Source organism: Trichoderma camerunense (assembly GCF_050948025.1).
Source record: "Trichoderma camerunense strain CBS 138272 chromosome Unknown V8C40scaffold_2, whole genome shotgun sequence".
Taxonomy (NCBI): domain Eukaryota; kingdom Fungi; phylum Ascomycota; class Sordariomycetes; order Hypocreales; family Hypocreaceae; genus Trichoderma; species Trichoderma camerunense.
Window position 1 is genome coordinate 2,761,797 of NW_028145368.1, and position 15,295 is coordinate 2,777,091.

General features: G+C 52.4%; 4 protein-coding genes across 4 annotated transcripts; 2 read left to right on the forward strand and 2 right to left on the reverse strand.

Annotated features, from left to right (window-relative positions):
* Positions 1 to 831: 831 nt before the first annotated feature.
* Positions 832 to 1,298, forward strand: V8C40DRAFT_104158 (uncharacterized protein). The gene has a single exon (XM_083210700.1). It carries the CDS (start codon positions 927 to 929, stop codon positions 1,206 to 1,208), a length of 282 nt encoding a protein of 93 aa, XP_083078328.1. The 5' UTR covers positions 832 to 926; the 3' UTR covers positions 1,209 to 1,298.
* Positions 1,299 to 2,589: 1,291 nt separating this feature from the next.
* V8C40DRAFT_282719 (transferase family domain-containing protein) lies at positions 2,590 to 4,034 on the reverse strand (the record flags this gene model as incomplete). The annotated part of the gene is made up of 1 exon (XM_083221833.1): positions 2,590 to 4,034. The coding sequence occupies one exon, from the start codon at positions 4,032 to 4,034 to the stop codon at positions 2,616 to 2,618; it is 1,419 nt and encodes a 472-aa protein (XP_083078329.1). The 3' UTR covers positions 2,590 to 2,615.
* A 515-nt stretch (positions 4,035 to 4,549) lies between these two features.
* Positions 4,550 to 12,768, forward strand: V8C40DRAFT_261957 (putative polyketide synthase; the record flags this gene model as incomplete). Its single annotated transcript, XM_083219318.1, has 9 exons — positions 4,550 to 4,768; positions 4,936 to 5,189; positions 5,286 to 5,510; positions 5,562 to 5,839; positions 5,895 to 6,136; positions 6,223 to 6,697; positions 6,780 to 11,515; positions 11,575 to 11,874; positions 11,941 to 12,768. 9 exons carry the CDS (start codon positions 4,550 to 4,552, stop codon positions 12,766 to 12,768), a joined length of 7,557 nt encoding a protein of 2,518 aa, XP_083078330.1.
* A 177-nt stretch (positions 12,769 to 12,945) lies between these two features.
* On the reverse strand, positions 12,946 to 15,180 carry V8C40DRAFT_104190 (uncharacterized protein). Its single transcript, XM_083210701.1, has 2 exons — positions 14,689 to 15,180; positions 12,946 to 14,626 (listed from the first exon to the last, which is right to left on the reverse strand). The coding sequence occupies exons 1-2, from the start codon at positions 14,775 to 14,777 to the stop codon at positions 13,123 to 13,125; spliced, it is 1,593 nt and encodes a 530-aa protein (XP_083078331.1). The 5' UTR covers positions 14,778 to 15,180; the 3' UTR covers positions 12,946 to 13,122.
* Between the last annotated feature and the right edge of the window lie 115 nt (positions 15,181 to 15,295).

Below are 15,295 nucleotides of genomic sequence, written 5' to 3' on the forward strand. Positions count from 1 at the left end.
CCAGTCGTTGCGGCCGAGGCCAACACCACTCTGGACCTTGCTTTACATAATGTGCCCCCGGTTGTCTGGGTCTTGGGATCCAGCCGCCTGGGATGCGCTATTCCATGCACCACTAGCATTGGTAGAAGCAGAAGCGGGATATAAAAGCGTATAGCCGAGTGCTGTACGGATATAGGCTTGTGATGCCATCACAACTTGGCATGGGTGCTTCGTAATACTGAACAAGCATGTCTGTCTGCAGTGGGCACCGCGTGTATCGAGAATGTTCCGTGGCGCCTCTCTAATTGTATACTGACGTGAGATACTGTGGAGCAGCGGTTGTACGTGCTCGGACAGTACAGACAGTATGGGAGCCCTGAGGACAAGTGGTGATGCGACTGGCCAAAGACTCGATGGAGTAGGACTAGGAGGTGCCGCAACGCATGCCGCACCCTGGCGAGAGACCGCGGACGAACTTCCGTAGATCCTAAATTGCTCTGACTCGTGTGATTAATCGAGGATCGGGCGAAACGAGTAATGCTGGGAAGTTTTTGCGTTTTGCATTGGCTTGGCCTGGCTCCAAGCAAGCATCACGCCTCCCCCCCATTGCGAGAGGAATGGTATCATGTTTCAGACGGCCACCATGCGAGAATCCCGTACAAAAGAGATACGAATCCAGGGTGATCTCGGCCGAGCTGTCCAGCCTCGCCTTATTGCCGACTCTCAGGTGTTCCGCAGCTGACGATCCACGTAGCATCCCGCATTCTCTATCCAGGCCAGGATGCCAAGTTCCCCGTGCCCTGAATACCGGCTGTCTGGGCCAGTCTCCTTTAGCTTCGGTGAGCAAACAAATGGCTAGTGCGGAGCATTCCGGATCGTTGCATTGACAGGTGGATGATGCTGATGCTGTTGGACGCGAGCAAGGCAAGGCAAGGCAGCGGAGGTTGATGACGGTTGAAGGAGTTTGTTTCAGTTGCCGCGTTCGCAGAGACGGGCTGCCTGCAGCTGCATTTGCATTAGCAGCAGCAGTAGCAGGTACATGCAGCAGCCCTGACCCGTGCAGCGCGTTGCAGGTAAATGTACCGGGCAGCCATGGGCATCCTCAGGCCTCCTGCTGCAGTACGGACCAGGCTCTAGCGGAGACTTTTCCTCTGTTCTTTTGTCCCGGCTTCCTTCCTTCTATTGTCCCTCATGCACATCACCATTCATCCAGCATACGAGTACAGTAATTGCCTCACTGCACCAAAGGGACACACTCTCAACAGCGTCGCCTATCTGTCCAATCGGTGAGCGGGATCGAGGACAAACAAATCGGCTCCTCTTGCCGGCCAAGTGTTGTTGGTTGCTAACATTCTGTGCCGCTAGGGATGTTTGCGCGCTCCTCATCGGCTTCTGCGACCGCTAGCCGGCTTCGAGGGCCTTTTCTGCGGCCTCTGCCTCTGTGCTGTTGGTCCAGGGTCTTTTTTTTCTTGTTAGAGGCGGCTGTCAATGCAACCCGTCAAACCGGTTAGCTATTGGCGTGCTACTGTAATGTGCATGCAGAGCGGTACGTACGAGTCCAAGTGCCAGAATGGGGTGCATGGGGGGGCCACTCCGTCCAGACAGCTTGGATCGTCAAAGCACTTCTGCTTTTGCTCTGCCTTGCTCTGGTCTGCTTTTGTTATACCTTGGTGCGTCGGATTTGACAATGCCTGCTTGTTTCGTGTGAGGAAGTTTCTCGTTTCAGATCATCACCCAGGCCTGGATTCATCAGATTTCGCTTCCCGCAAATCTGTCGCGTGGCGCCCATGGATTTGGAGATGCTGCTTGGGACGGCGCAGCTAATTTCTCACCGCTTCTCCATTGGATCCCTCCCCTGGACCCTCGACGCACTCATCCCGCCACCCTGGTCGTGGGCGATTCTTGGATCCTTCGGCCGTCTGCTGTTGGGTCTCCCGCGGATACCGGTGCTATGGAACCCCGCCCGTTTCCCCCGTTATTAATTGCTTCTTCCATCTTTGCCGTCCAATCAGCCGTCAATGTCTCAACCACATTGTCGGGTTCAATGAGCTGGCCCCTCCACTCCCCCTCCAGTGTTGCACACGTCATTGCCAACCCGGCTTTTAATCTGCACCTTGATATTGCTAGCCCGGGAAACTGGGTAAAGACACCTACGGCGTCTCAGCGGCCTCGTCCAAGTCTCTGCCTGCTGCTGTGTGCTATCCATGCTATGTACTAACTGCCCGGCCAAGAAACCTACCTAGGTAGAGTTTCATTCCGTTGACAAGGGAAAGTTAAAATTCTCATCCTCAAGCCGTCCCGCCCCTAATCATGGCTCGGCCCGCCGCCTTATACAGTGTAGAGAGCTATTTGGATTATTTAATGACCGGCGTGCCAAGTAGCACATTTTGTGTCTACGGACAAAACTTGTGCCGCATTACAGCTGCTGGCATTAATGAGACACAAACAGAGAGCGACACCAATGGGCCAATTGTCAAAGCAGTGTTAGGTTGGTTCGACTAGTCATATCGCGGTCTACTTCTGCGGTAGAGGGGGGGTCGGGCTAGTCATGTCCGTACAAAGTTCCAAATCGCCTCCAGCTCCATCCATCAACCTGTGGTTGGGTCAAGGAGCAGCTATTGAGCCGGAGCCAGCCACTATTCCAGCTGAGTTACCCATTTCGTCCAATCCGCGTCCTCCTTCAACCGCATGGCCGTCTCCGGCGCGGTCCACAGCATAATCTCGATTCCTCCGTGGATGGAGGGTAGAATAATGACAAAGCCGTCCATGAAAGCCGGGAATGCCCACCTCAAGGCCTTGATGTCTCCAAGCTCCGGACCCCAGCGGGCCTCTTTGAGCATGTCTCCCAGCCGAGCCGGTGCCGTGACTAGCACGTCGTAGTTGAGTGGTGGCAGCAGCTTATTGGCAACGTTGCCACAGGTTTGCAGCGCGCCGGTCAAAGACCAAAGTTCGTCTGGAGTCCACCATTCGATGGAAGCGGCAACCTTCTTCGCGATTGCATAGAGGGATTCCACCCCGGGCGCCTCTAGCTCTTCAGCCGTTGCATTAGCCTTGGCCAAAGCAATGGCGTTACCAGGGTACTCGGGGGCCAGTGGCGGATCCACGCGCCTCCTCACATTGACCGAAGTTAGAAGCGAGCTCGAGGCGACCTGCTTCTCCGTGAGCCGCCGAGCCCTAGTGACTTGTTTCCAGATAAGCGCGGATAGTGTGGCATTGGCAGTGACGGACGCTTCTTCCTTGGTCCGTGGCACGGTTGCATCTCGAAGGGCGTCTAGCTTCTCCTGGGACATGGCCCAATGCGACACCCGGATGAGTTTGGCGATTCCGTCGTGGTCACCCGCAACGGCCTTCTGCAGGATCTTGGCCTGCATATGCTCGTATGATCGATCCGGGCCAGTTTGGTATGTGGGGAACTCGGACAGCGGGCGTTCCATCCTTGGGCCGAAGAGCTGAGATGCTTCCAACGAATCGTGATGCAGCTGCTGCTTTTCGGTGACAACCAGGCCTTCAGATACCGCGGCCACATGCTTGGCCCAAACAGCCACGAAGGTACCCATGCCCTGGGCATCCATGACCACATGATGGCCGCCAAAGGTAAGGACCAGGCCGCCCTTGATCAACGTCGCCTGCAGCGTCATGACGGGACTTCTTGCAGAGTGGCCCAGAGGCTTCGGGGCGAACTGAGACGCCGGTAGGGCGGAGAATGGAAAATTGCGTTGGGCCAGGTCCTCATAGTCGACATCTGGTAACTCCTTGACGTGGAACCAGACTCCTGCATCCTCGCCGTATTCGAGTTGAATTGTGTCGTTGGCTGGATCCAACGGAATTATGTCCGCAGCAAGAATGGTCAGTTCGTCAATGGCCAGCGAGAGGGCCCTTTTCAGATTCTGTAAAATTATGGGCCGAAGCGAAGGCTCATCAATCTTAAAAATGACCATCATCGGGAGAATGACCCTGACCATGTATTGATCAAGCGGTGTGACTGAAATCCGGCCTGGCACGGGCGCCTTGCTTGGTCGAACCAACGTCATTTCTGAAAACGCAATTGAGCCCATTGTTGCAAAATATGGGCGAGAGATTGTCGTGCGAATAGAGTCTGATTTGCTGTGCCCGAGATGCCATCTGAATCGCCGGGTCGGGGGTAATCTTATATTATCCGCGGCGCTCATGGGCTACGCATCGGCGGATCGTGTCAAGCGCGTCTCCAGATTTCTAGAGCCGGCCACTTTTACGGCCACACTCTGACCAGGCCGATCCCTTTTCCTCTCAACCTGCATGCTGTCACATGGCGGCGAGATTGATTAAGTTAGGCCTGGCATTTAATGCCATCCGTCTTTTCTTTCACTTTTTCTACCCTCTCCTCCCCGTCTCCTCTTCCCTGCCATGCAATCAAAACTGGGGCGGCCAAGGAGATTATTCCATATGAAGTCAGCTTATTTATTCCCGCCCGTTTGACACTACGCTTCGGCAATCGCATATATCCCTAGCCTCGAACCTGGGTTGTTAACCCTCTTTCTCGCTCTCTCCATAGCAGGAGTCTTTTGCTCTTCAGTCGAACCCCCTACACACCATGGCTTCGACTGACGGCATTGACTCTCGTTGGCTAGATGCCAACGGGGATGAGCCCATTGCCATCATTGGATCTGCCTGCCGGTTCTCAGGCACTGCTTCCAATGAGGATGGTCTCTGGCAGATGTTGTCAAGCGGGAGGACTAGCTGGGCTAGCAATGCCAGAAACCGATTCAAGATGGAGTCGTTCTGGCACCCCCAGGCTCATCTCCCCGGCTCGGTACGTCACGGATTACAGAGTCAGAGACATGAAGAGAATAAAAGAGACAAAAAAGAAATCCTCTTCCTTCCTCTTCTCCTCCTCCCCTGTCTCCTCTCCTTTCTCCTCTCTACAGCGTTGCTTTTCTTGTCACCATGGCGTTAAAGACTAACTCGCTCTTTTCATAGACAAACGCTCGGGGCGTTCATCTGCTTCACCAGGATCCAGCTGTCTTTGACAATGACTTCTTTGGCATCAGTGGAGTTGAAGCCAAAGCCATAGACCCTCAGCAGAGACTCATGCTCGAGGTGGCCTACGAGACTTTTGAGAATGCCGGCATTCCCCTGGATCGACTCGAAGGCTCAAATACAGGCGTTTTCTGTGCCGTGTCATACACAGATTACGATCAAATCCTTGGTCGTGATCCGGAGACGTCACCAATGTAAGTCTCGCTCAACTCTACCACAAAATGAAGACGAGGAGGAGGAGGCGAAACTTGGTGTATCGATCTCTACGAATGCTCACCGCCGAGTTGCAGGTACCGCTTCACAGGGACCGGCCCGTCTCTCACATCCGCCCGCGTGTCCTATGCCTTTGACTTGCACGGACCTAGTAAATCCGTCGACACGGCCTGCTCTAGCGCCCTGGTGGCCGTACACGATGCCATCCAAGCTCTTCGAGCTGGCGATGCTGACCAAGTTCTGGTGGGGGGCTCTAATCTAATTCTGGACCCTGACAAGATGTCCATCATTTCGTCCATGCAGTAAGATTTAGGTGTCCCCCTTGTCGACTACCGTTGCTAAACAATTTCAAGGTTCCTCTCCCCTGACGGCCGATGTTATTCCTTCGACTCTCGCGCAAGCGGCTATGCCCGAGGTGAAGGTGTAGTTGCCATTCTCCTCAAGCCCCTTAGCGCAGCTCTTCGGGATGGTGATACAATTCGATCCGTCATCCGCGGTAGTGCAGTTGTGTCCGATGGCAAAACCCCGGGCATCACAATGCCATCGCCAGTCAGTCAATACGCAACTATTCAACGTGCTTACAAGACAGCTGGGCTTGATCCCAGGGAGACGGTTTATGTGGAAGCACACGGTAACACCTCCTGATGAAAGTCTTTTGTCCAGCTTCACTAACAAAACACCTCCAGGAACTGGTACCAACGCCGGAGACAATTGCGAGGCAACTGCTTTTAATAATGCATTTTGCTCGGACAGGTCTGACAAGCTTATTATTGGTAGTGTCAAGTCTAACTTGGGCCACACTGAATGTGTGTCAGGATTGGCGGGTTTAGTCAAAGTGCTTCTGATGCTTGAGAAGGGAGGGATTGTTCCGACTCCTACCTTTGAGCATGCAAATTCTAGGTTGGAATTGGATTCACGAGGGCTAGAGGTGAGCGCAAGACATTCGGAAAAACTTCTCTGTGCAAATGAAAGAAAAAAGACAACATCGACTGACCGATAGTCTCTCCTCTCTAGGTTGCATCCAAGTTCCAAGAGTGGCCAGAAGGGCAGCTCCGCCGCGCATCCATAAATGGGTCTGGTTATGGGGGTACGAATACCCATGTCATTCTGGAAGCTTGGACAGAACCCGCCAAGACAGCAGAACCAACACCAATAGTTGAGACAAGGGTAACGCGTGGCGCAATTACTACCGAATCTCCAAACAAAGGCTCCAAAGTCTTTGTATGGAGCCACCAGCGGGAAGATGGCTTCGCCAAGCTGGCCAGTACGTGGAAGAGATTCATTTTGACGAGCAAGGCAAACCGTCAAAAGTTGTCTCTGGATGACTTGGCATATACGCTGTCATCTCGGAGATCCCGATTCTCTCAGAGAGCTGCCTTTGTTGCATCCAACATTGACCAACTCCTAGAAGGGCTCAGAGAGATTGAGCTGGGATCAATCCGCCCTGTCAAAGCATTGACGGATGCGCGAACGTGTTTCATCTTCACCGGTAAGTCGCTGAAACTGTGCTGAATCCAACCATAAGTGGCATCGATCAACCCCTGCTGACAATTTTCTTCCTTCCTGAATAGGCCAGGGAGCGCAGTGGGCGCGAATGGGCTTGGAGCTTCTCTCCTACCCAGTCTTTGCTGAGTCCATGCGGAAAGCCGAAAGAGAGCTCATCCGCATGGGTGCAACTTGGCGCTTAGTTGATGAATTGAGGAAAACCAAGGAGAACTCCCGCATCAATGACGCAGAGTTGGCGCAGCCATGCTGTACAGCTATCCAGGTCGCATTGGTGGATCTTCTTGCCTCATGGGGCGTGCATCCCGATCTGGTTTGCGGTCATTCGAGTGGAGAAATTGCAGCAGCATATGCTGCTGGAAGCTTAACCGCATCGGACGCTCTCAAGGTGGCCTATCACAGGGGCAAATCCGTATACTATCTCAAGCTAAAGAAGGGCATGAGGCAAGGTGGGATGCTTGCTGCAGGTCTATCAGAGACTGATGCGCAAAAGTATCTATCAAAGTACAGTGAGCAGACGGTCAATGTGGCCTGCATCAACAGTCCTACCAGTGTGACACTGTCTGGTGATGCTGCGGCCATTGATGAGATTGCTTCCAAACTGGAAGAAGACGGTGTCTTCAACCGAAAGTTAGCTGTCCCAGTAGCCTACCATTCTTCTCACATGGCTGCCATTGGGGAATTCTACCTTGCAGCGTTGGAAAAGATTCAACCTCGCCAGTTCAAACCGAGTGTGCGAATGGTGTCTTCCGTCACTTGTGATGAGGTTGACGGCAGTGAGATGGACGGTGCATACTGGGTTTCTAACCTGCTTCGCCCCGTTCGCTTCTCGCCAGCCTTGTCCAAGGTTCTCAGCCTCCCTGCGAAGGGTAGTTCATCGTCTGCGTTGCCACCAACTGTCATGGTTGAGCTCGGCCCTCACTCAGCTCTTCAGGGGCCTGCTACTCAAATAGCAAAAGCCATTACTGGGTTACCTTCAGTAAACTATTTCTCCTGTTTGAAGAGGAATCAGGACGCAGTTCAGAGCGCACTGTCGCTTGCTAGTGGCCTGTTCACTCACGGCCTTCCCATTGCACTTACAGGCGTCAACAACCCCTTGGGTGTCCACACCAAGGCTCTGACCAACTTGCCGTCATATAGCTGGAATCACAGCAAGGCGCATTGGAACGAATCCCGAAGAAGTCAGGCGTACCGTACGCGAAAGTTCCCCCGTCATGATCTTCTGGGATCTGCTGCAGCTGATAGCATCAGCGCTGAGCCATCATGGAGAATGTTTATCAGGCTTTCTGAAATGCCATGGATCAAAGGCCATCGCATTGATGGCCAGATTGTGTTCTCCGCAGCTGGTTTCCTGACCATGATTGTGGAGGCCTTGAAGCGCCAGGCCAATACGTTGCAACGCCCATGGAAGAACAGAGTAATAGAGTTTAAGCAAGTCGTCATCGATAGACCTCTTCTTATCCAGGACGATGCATTTGGAGCCGAAGTCTTTACCCTTCTGCGTCCTTATTCGGTGACATCTCGTGATTCGAGCTTGAAGTGGCAAGAATTTCGAATCTACAGTGTCTCCCAGAACAATGAATCTACGGAGCACTGTCGAGGGTTGATTGCTCTATCGGAGAATAAGGGAAGACTGAGCACTAGCTCATCTTCTACAGCCGCATTATCTCGGGCGGGTGAGGGCTCTGACGAGTGGACACACCTAGAGTCAAGGGAGCTTTACAAGCTCCTGAACTCTTCAGGAAATGACTACTCCGGGTGCTTTGCAAACCTTGATAACGTCTCAGCCCGTGCTTGGGAGTCCAGCTGTGAGCTGACTGTTCCGGATGTGAAAACCACAATGCCGTCGGCCCACCAAGAACCACATCACATACATCCCACGACACTTGAAGGCTGCTTCTTGGCATGCCTCCCTGGCGTGAAATTCGCGAATAGCTTGGACGGTCCTCAGGTTGTCGCCGCTATTGATGAGCTTTGCATCTCCACAGACGTGGATCTCGTACCTGGACGAAAAATCTCTATTACGGCCAGGACGAACCCTTATGGATTGAGGCAGCACTCTTCCGACATATTCGCTACAGAGTTTGACAGTGCAGACCGTGTCATACTTCGTGTTGGAGGGATCAAATTCTCGTCCCTGGGTAGTTACCAGCAAGCCACCAGCCAGGTTGATGACCCCCTGTGTCATAAGGTCGAATGGCTCATTGATCCGTTTTCTTCTCCAAGAGAAGCTGTGGCAAAGTATTGCCAAAGAAATTTGGTTTATAAGAACCAGCAACTGCGGAAAACTTGTGATCCAGTTTCTCTTGGTATCATCCGAGATACTCTTGCTCAAATTTCAAACGAGGATGAGCCATCAATTGCTCACCATTTGCGACGTTTCTACGGATGGTTGCAAGAGCAGGAGATTTCAAAAGCTCCGTTGACCACTTCCAATGACCAAGCGCTGAGTGCGGCAGGCCAGGTGTTGAATCAGCTTGGCCCCCATTTAGCTGAAATTCTGCGAGGGAACCAAGACATAATGTCCGTCTTGTCAGATACTGAGCTATTGTGTCGCCTTTACTCGGAAGACGATTGCTTCAATAGATGTCACACACAGCTCGCTGAATATCTCAAGTTGCTTCAATACAAAGTGCCGAACCTGCGTATTCTAGAAGTTGGTGGGGGAGATGGCGTCTTGACTTCTGCACTTCTTGAAGCCCTCTATGGGGAAAAGCGTGACTATGCTACTACCCGAGGCACATACGTTTTCACCGATGTTTCCGATATTCACACTTCTAAAGCTCAAGAGACGATGAAGTTGTTTGAAGATGTCATGGAGTTTAAGTGTCTTGATATCGAACAGTTTCCAGCGCAACAGGGGTTTGAGCTCAATTCTTTCGACATCATCGTCACATCAAATGCTTTACATACAACACGTAGCATCGAACATACGCTTAACAACCTGAATAGCCTTCTCAAACCAGATGGCCAGATTGCTTTCATAGAGCTCACAGCGCCATCTCTGAGATGGGGTCTGCTCGGTGGGAGTCTTCCAAACTGGTGGGTAGGTGTAGAGGAAGGGCGTATAAGCTCTCCTCTTCTATCAACACCAGAATGGGAAAAAGTACTCGTAAAGAGTGGCTTTTCTGGCGTTTCAATCGAGATGAAGGATTTTGAATCAGATGAAGAGCATGAAGCAAGCCTACTTATCTCTCACGCTGCCAATACCGGAGTGAAGGCGGGCGTTGGAAACATCTCTATCTTCACAGGACAGCATAGTGATGTCTTGGCGGGTGAGCTACGCAGTGGGCTGGTAGCGCGATATCCGGGAACCGTGGTGTCTATCGTTCCGCTTGCTAAAGCGACAGCCGCTCCTGGAACTTACATCTTTCTTCCAGATGTTGCCGAAGACTTCTTACTGAGAGCATCTGAGAAGGATTGGGAAACCACAAGGAACCTCTTAAGTGATGCCCAAGCCGTGCTGTGGGTAACCAAGGGAGCTTCTTTGGCTGGCTCAGAAACTTCTGGTGCACTCATCACAGGTCTGGCACGCAGCCTACGTGCATCACGGCCTGACCTCAGCCTTTTCACGCTAGATATTGACGCAGAGTCAGCGGAGGCTTCTGGGATCTTGCAGGTATATGAAAAGTACCTCGGTCCAAGTGCTTCTCCTTACTCAGCGTCAGAATGGGAGCTTGCTCTGTCCAACGGAAACATTGTGATACCACGTCTGCTGGAGAACAAGGAGGTCAATATCCAGGTTCAAGATGCTACATCAAAACATCATCCACGCGATGAAGTTTACACTGATTTTGGCCGACCTTTGAGCCTCCGGATTAACTCTGTTGGAGTATTCGATTCCTTATACTGGGCAGATGATCAAGCCCATTCTCTGCCTCCCAAGCCAACGCAAGTCAAAGTTCGCGTGGAGTCCTTTGCACTCAACTTTAAGGACATGCTGACCACTACTGGCCAACTTGAAGGCAATTCAGCTCTCCTCCTTGAGGGAAGTGGCACGATTATCGAAGTTGGAGATGCTTCTCAGTCGAGCCTTTCTGTCAGAGATCGAGTCAGCTTTTTTGCCCCTGATGGGCTTGCCACTGTCAGCAATGTAGATGTTCGTCACGCAGTCAAGGTTCCTGAAGATGTCAGCGGAGAAATTGCTGCTGCCGTTCCATTGGCTTATTCGACTGCGCTTTATGCTCTCCGAGACATTGCCAGGATCCAACGAGGTGAGAGTATCCTGGTTCACTCTGGAGCTGGAGCGGTCGGCCAGGCAGCAATTGCGCTTGCAAAAGCTTTTGGTGTTGAAGAAGTATATGTCACGGCTGGAAGCCCAGAAAGAGCAGAGCTCATTAGCAAGACGTTTAGCATCCCAGCTGAGCGTATATTATCCAGCCGAGATCTGGATCTCGGTCATCGTCTTCTTGAGTTGACTAATGGCCGAGGCGTCGACGTTGTGGTCGGTTCTCTTTCTGGAGACGCATTTTCAGAAAGTTGTAGTGCCATAGCTTCCTTTGGCCGAATCATTCAGTTGTGCGAAAGGGATGTGGCAAATGGTGGACGGGTTGATATGAAACATCTTCAGAGAAATGCCTCTCTTTCTGTTGTTAACATGGGGTTCCTCGCACGAGAAAGGCCGCTAGTTTTCAAGGAGGTGCTGGAAACTTGCTTCAGTATGCTTCAGAAGGGAACTCTGCCTTTAATCGGCCCAATCGCTACTTATCATGCTTCCAACGTCGCAGAGGAGCTTCGGCTTATGCAGGCAGGTGGTCACGTAGGCAAGATGGTGTTCCAGCTAGACTCCAGTCTGCCTTTGAAGGTAAGTCGTGTTTGCTTACAGCGTTTCTTTGTATAGTCTCGTTACTAACCTGGTTCAAGATTCAACCACCAAAGCCTAAACCTGCGGCTCTGCGAGATAATAGCTCTTACCTTGTTGTTGGCAATGTTGGAAACTTGGACACAGCAATTGCCAAATACTTGGCAAAACTGGGAGCTCATCGCCTCATTGCGTGTCAAGGATCTGGTATTGAGGTAGTATGTGATGAAGTGAAGAGACTCGGGACAGAAGTCGCCTTTATCCCCGGCAATACTTCGACTTGGCCCCTTGTGGATCAACTTAGAGACGCAAGCGTGGGCGCGCCCATTAGAGGAATCATTCTTGGGGATTCTGAGATATTTGTAAGAGCTTCTTTTCATCTCTGTGTTTGCCCTCTAGAACCCATCAGCTGACAATACGGTCATTAGGATACGGATATCAAAGCCGTGACATACTCTCATTGGTCCACCACTGTTGAACCCACGACTAAAGGCATCATCAGCCTTCAAGAAGCCTTTGGCTCGGACCTCGACTTCTTCATTCTGCTGAATCGCACTTCCTCTGTTGTAGGTGGCCCTGAACAGAGTGTCACGGATGCAATTGGTGCGTTCCGGGATAGCTTCGCCCAGTCTCAAGCCCGTCTGGGATTCCCCGTCAAAGCTATAGACATTGGCACAATCCATAAAGATGGCACTGCAAATGGTGACGAAGATACGCTGCCTCCTTCCGATGTCAGGCCACAGACAATGGAAGAAGTCCTCGCAGTGATCAACTATGCTATGCAAAATCCCCTGGCAAAAGGACAAATTATTTGCGGCGCAAGCCAATTCGCTCCCGATCCTTCTTCCCCGGCCACACAGCGTCCAGATGCTCGATTCTCACACGTCTGGTCCCGCACGGCGCCTCGCACCTCCAAGAGCGGCGAAGACGACGCCTTCGACGTGCAGGCCGCCCTTCGAAGCTCATCCAGCGGCGACGCAGCCATAGAAGCTGTGTTTACGGGCTTGAAGCAGAAACTTGCTCGCCTGTTGGCCGTTGCTACGACGGAGATCCAGCCGGACCGCGCGGTGTCAACGTATGGCGTGGACTCGCTCGTCGCGGTGGAGCTGAGGAATTGGATCACGGGGCATTTGGGGGGCCATGTGCAGATGCTGGAGTTGATGAGTTCTTTGTCGATAATGCAGCTGTCGGAAGTCATTGCCAAGAGGTCGAGGTTGGTGCCGGCGAGTGTGTTTGGTGGCGTGGAAAAGAGTTGAGAAAAAAAAAGGATACCATGTAGATGTTGGGTTATTTCTTTCTTTGGATTGGATGATTTAGTTATGATGGGCTATGAGACACGACTGACGGTTCTTTTGTTTCTTCATGTACTCTTCTCTATTCTTTCATGTACACTTCACATTTACAAGGACAACTATTTCTTAGAATAACATATATGGCTTTTATTCGTACAAAGCTCAAAAATAAGCATTCAGCTCTTCTATTACACTAAACGCCCCAATCAATAATCTTACGATCCCCGTCTAATAATATCATTGATAATCATTCATGCCATTCCATCTCATGCCATCCCAAACAAAGAACACCTTTGAGCCCAAAACCGTCTTTCGTCATCAGTATAGTCTATCTCTACTACTCTGTCTAGCTCTCTCCAGCTCCGGCGTCCTCGTCAATCTCGACGGGGTCCTACTCGGCAGCTCTTCAACAGTCGTGTCCAGACGGACCTTGAACACTTTTCCGCGCCAGCTCACCGTCGTGCCGAGCAAGACGGCCCGAGTCCAGACGGGCAGGGCGAGCGCTTCTCTGCCGATCCAGGCAGGCAGCCATTCTAGGAACCGGCGTTTCGGCAGACCTAGGGGGCTGGCTGATCCAAACGCAAATTTCGGTGTGTTTTGGTCGGATTCGATGGTGCAGCCTGTGTGGAGGTGTTTGAACGTGTGCCAGTCCACCGTCATCCAGGCCAGAATAGCCATGAGCCAAATCCACCCAAAGGCTGCCCAAGTCTGCGGAATATCAAAGGTCTCATGGAACCAGGGCAGGGTAGTAAGGCCAAAAGCAAAGTACGCGCAGCACAGAAATGATTCAACACCAGGTTCGACCAGAGTAGCCGCCAACACGGTGAATTTTCTGGCGCGCAACCAACGGACTCTCCGAGCAGCGTAGGCAGACACAGACATGCCTGCCATTGGCTGCAGCACCAAATCACCCCAAGCGATGCCGTGATTCAAGAAGCCGGGAATGTTGGAGCGCCAGAGAAGATCCCCGATAAGATGGTCCTCGCAGATGTTGTGGGAGAAGTAGTCGACGCCTCGGGGGCGCCCTTCGTTGGCTGGGAGGATGGGATTCCGGGCGGGATCGGTGACTTGGTCTAAGTGAGCTTTGCGGAACATGTTGCTTTTGCCCACGATGCAAGGGGCTACTCCGACGACGTTGATGGCGCCGTAGAACTTGACGTGAGAGGTGCCCATAAACATTTCGTCTAGACGGCCGCCGCCGTTCTTCCATAATCGGTTCCATAGAGATTCGTTACCGTGCTTAGAGGTGTCGGCAGCTGATCCGAGGAACGCTTGGCTCTCGGCAGAGGCGTCTTTTTGATAATCGACGATATCGACAACCAGGGGCAGCTGGTGTACGAATTTATACGGCTTTCGCGCGGGCATATCGGCCGGGACATAACCCATCAATGTATCTACCATTCGCCCCAACACGCCGCTCGCGACCCAAACATTGCAGTCAATGATCCAGATAATCTCCCCCGGCGCCTCGCGATATGCCCTGCTAATATTTCGTATCTTGGGATTCGGGCCCAACACGTTGACGCGACCTTGGGCGCCATGCAGGACCGGGTCCTCGGCCTCGACCAGGATCTGCGCATCGTAGGCGGGAAAGTCCTTGATCAGCTGCTGCAGGACGGGATAGGCCGGGTCGGCGGTGCTTTCTATACACAGGCGGACCGAGATCCTTTGGCGGCGGTAGTCCTGGCGAAAGGTCGAGGCGATGCATTCGTATAGACAGGGCTCGAGGCCCTTGACCGGCCGGATGATGGTGACGCTGGGGGCATCATCTTCGAGGGTGGAGGATATCGGCGGGGGGTTTCGTTCTTTGAATTTGACGAATCTGGCACACAAGTCATTAGCCCGAAGTGTTGTCGAGAAGAAAGTCAGGATTGAAGGGCTTACATGGAGGTGATGCCGACAATCTGGACAAAGACGACGACCACGGCCCAGACGAGGCAGATGGTGGCTACAACCTCAACAAAGCTAGTCATTTCCACTGCCTAGGGTCGAGGCATAACCATTACTCCTTCACTTCGAGCGTAGAACAATCACCTGCGAAAGCGGCGGGAGAGGCAGGACATTATATAGGACAGGTGGTGGGTAGACAGCAAAGTATTAAGTAGGTGAGGGGAGAAGCAATCAAGCAAGCAACGGTCACGACGGACGGCTCGCCCGGGACTTGATAGTCGGATTAAGATTAAAGAGGCCTCTCGCTGTGAGAGACGGTCTCGTACAGACAAGGAAGAAGCCTGATTGTTATATATGGAGGAAGTGCGTCGTGTTGGCGGCGACCGAAAAAAAGATCCATGGATGTCCCCAGACTTGGCGATGTTGGGTAAGCTTGAGACGCTTGGACAAGCCCTGGACGGGTCGCTAACGTAGACACGAGTGGCTTGGGGGGGGGGGGGGGGGGGGGTAAAATACGGCATGATTGGGGTGTGTTTTTTTGTGTGTTACGTTTGCGGTTTTAGGTAGATGTATGGGGGGGGGTTGGGACACGTGGAGGTGC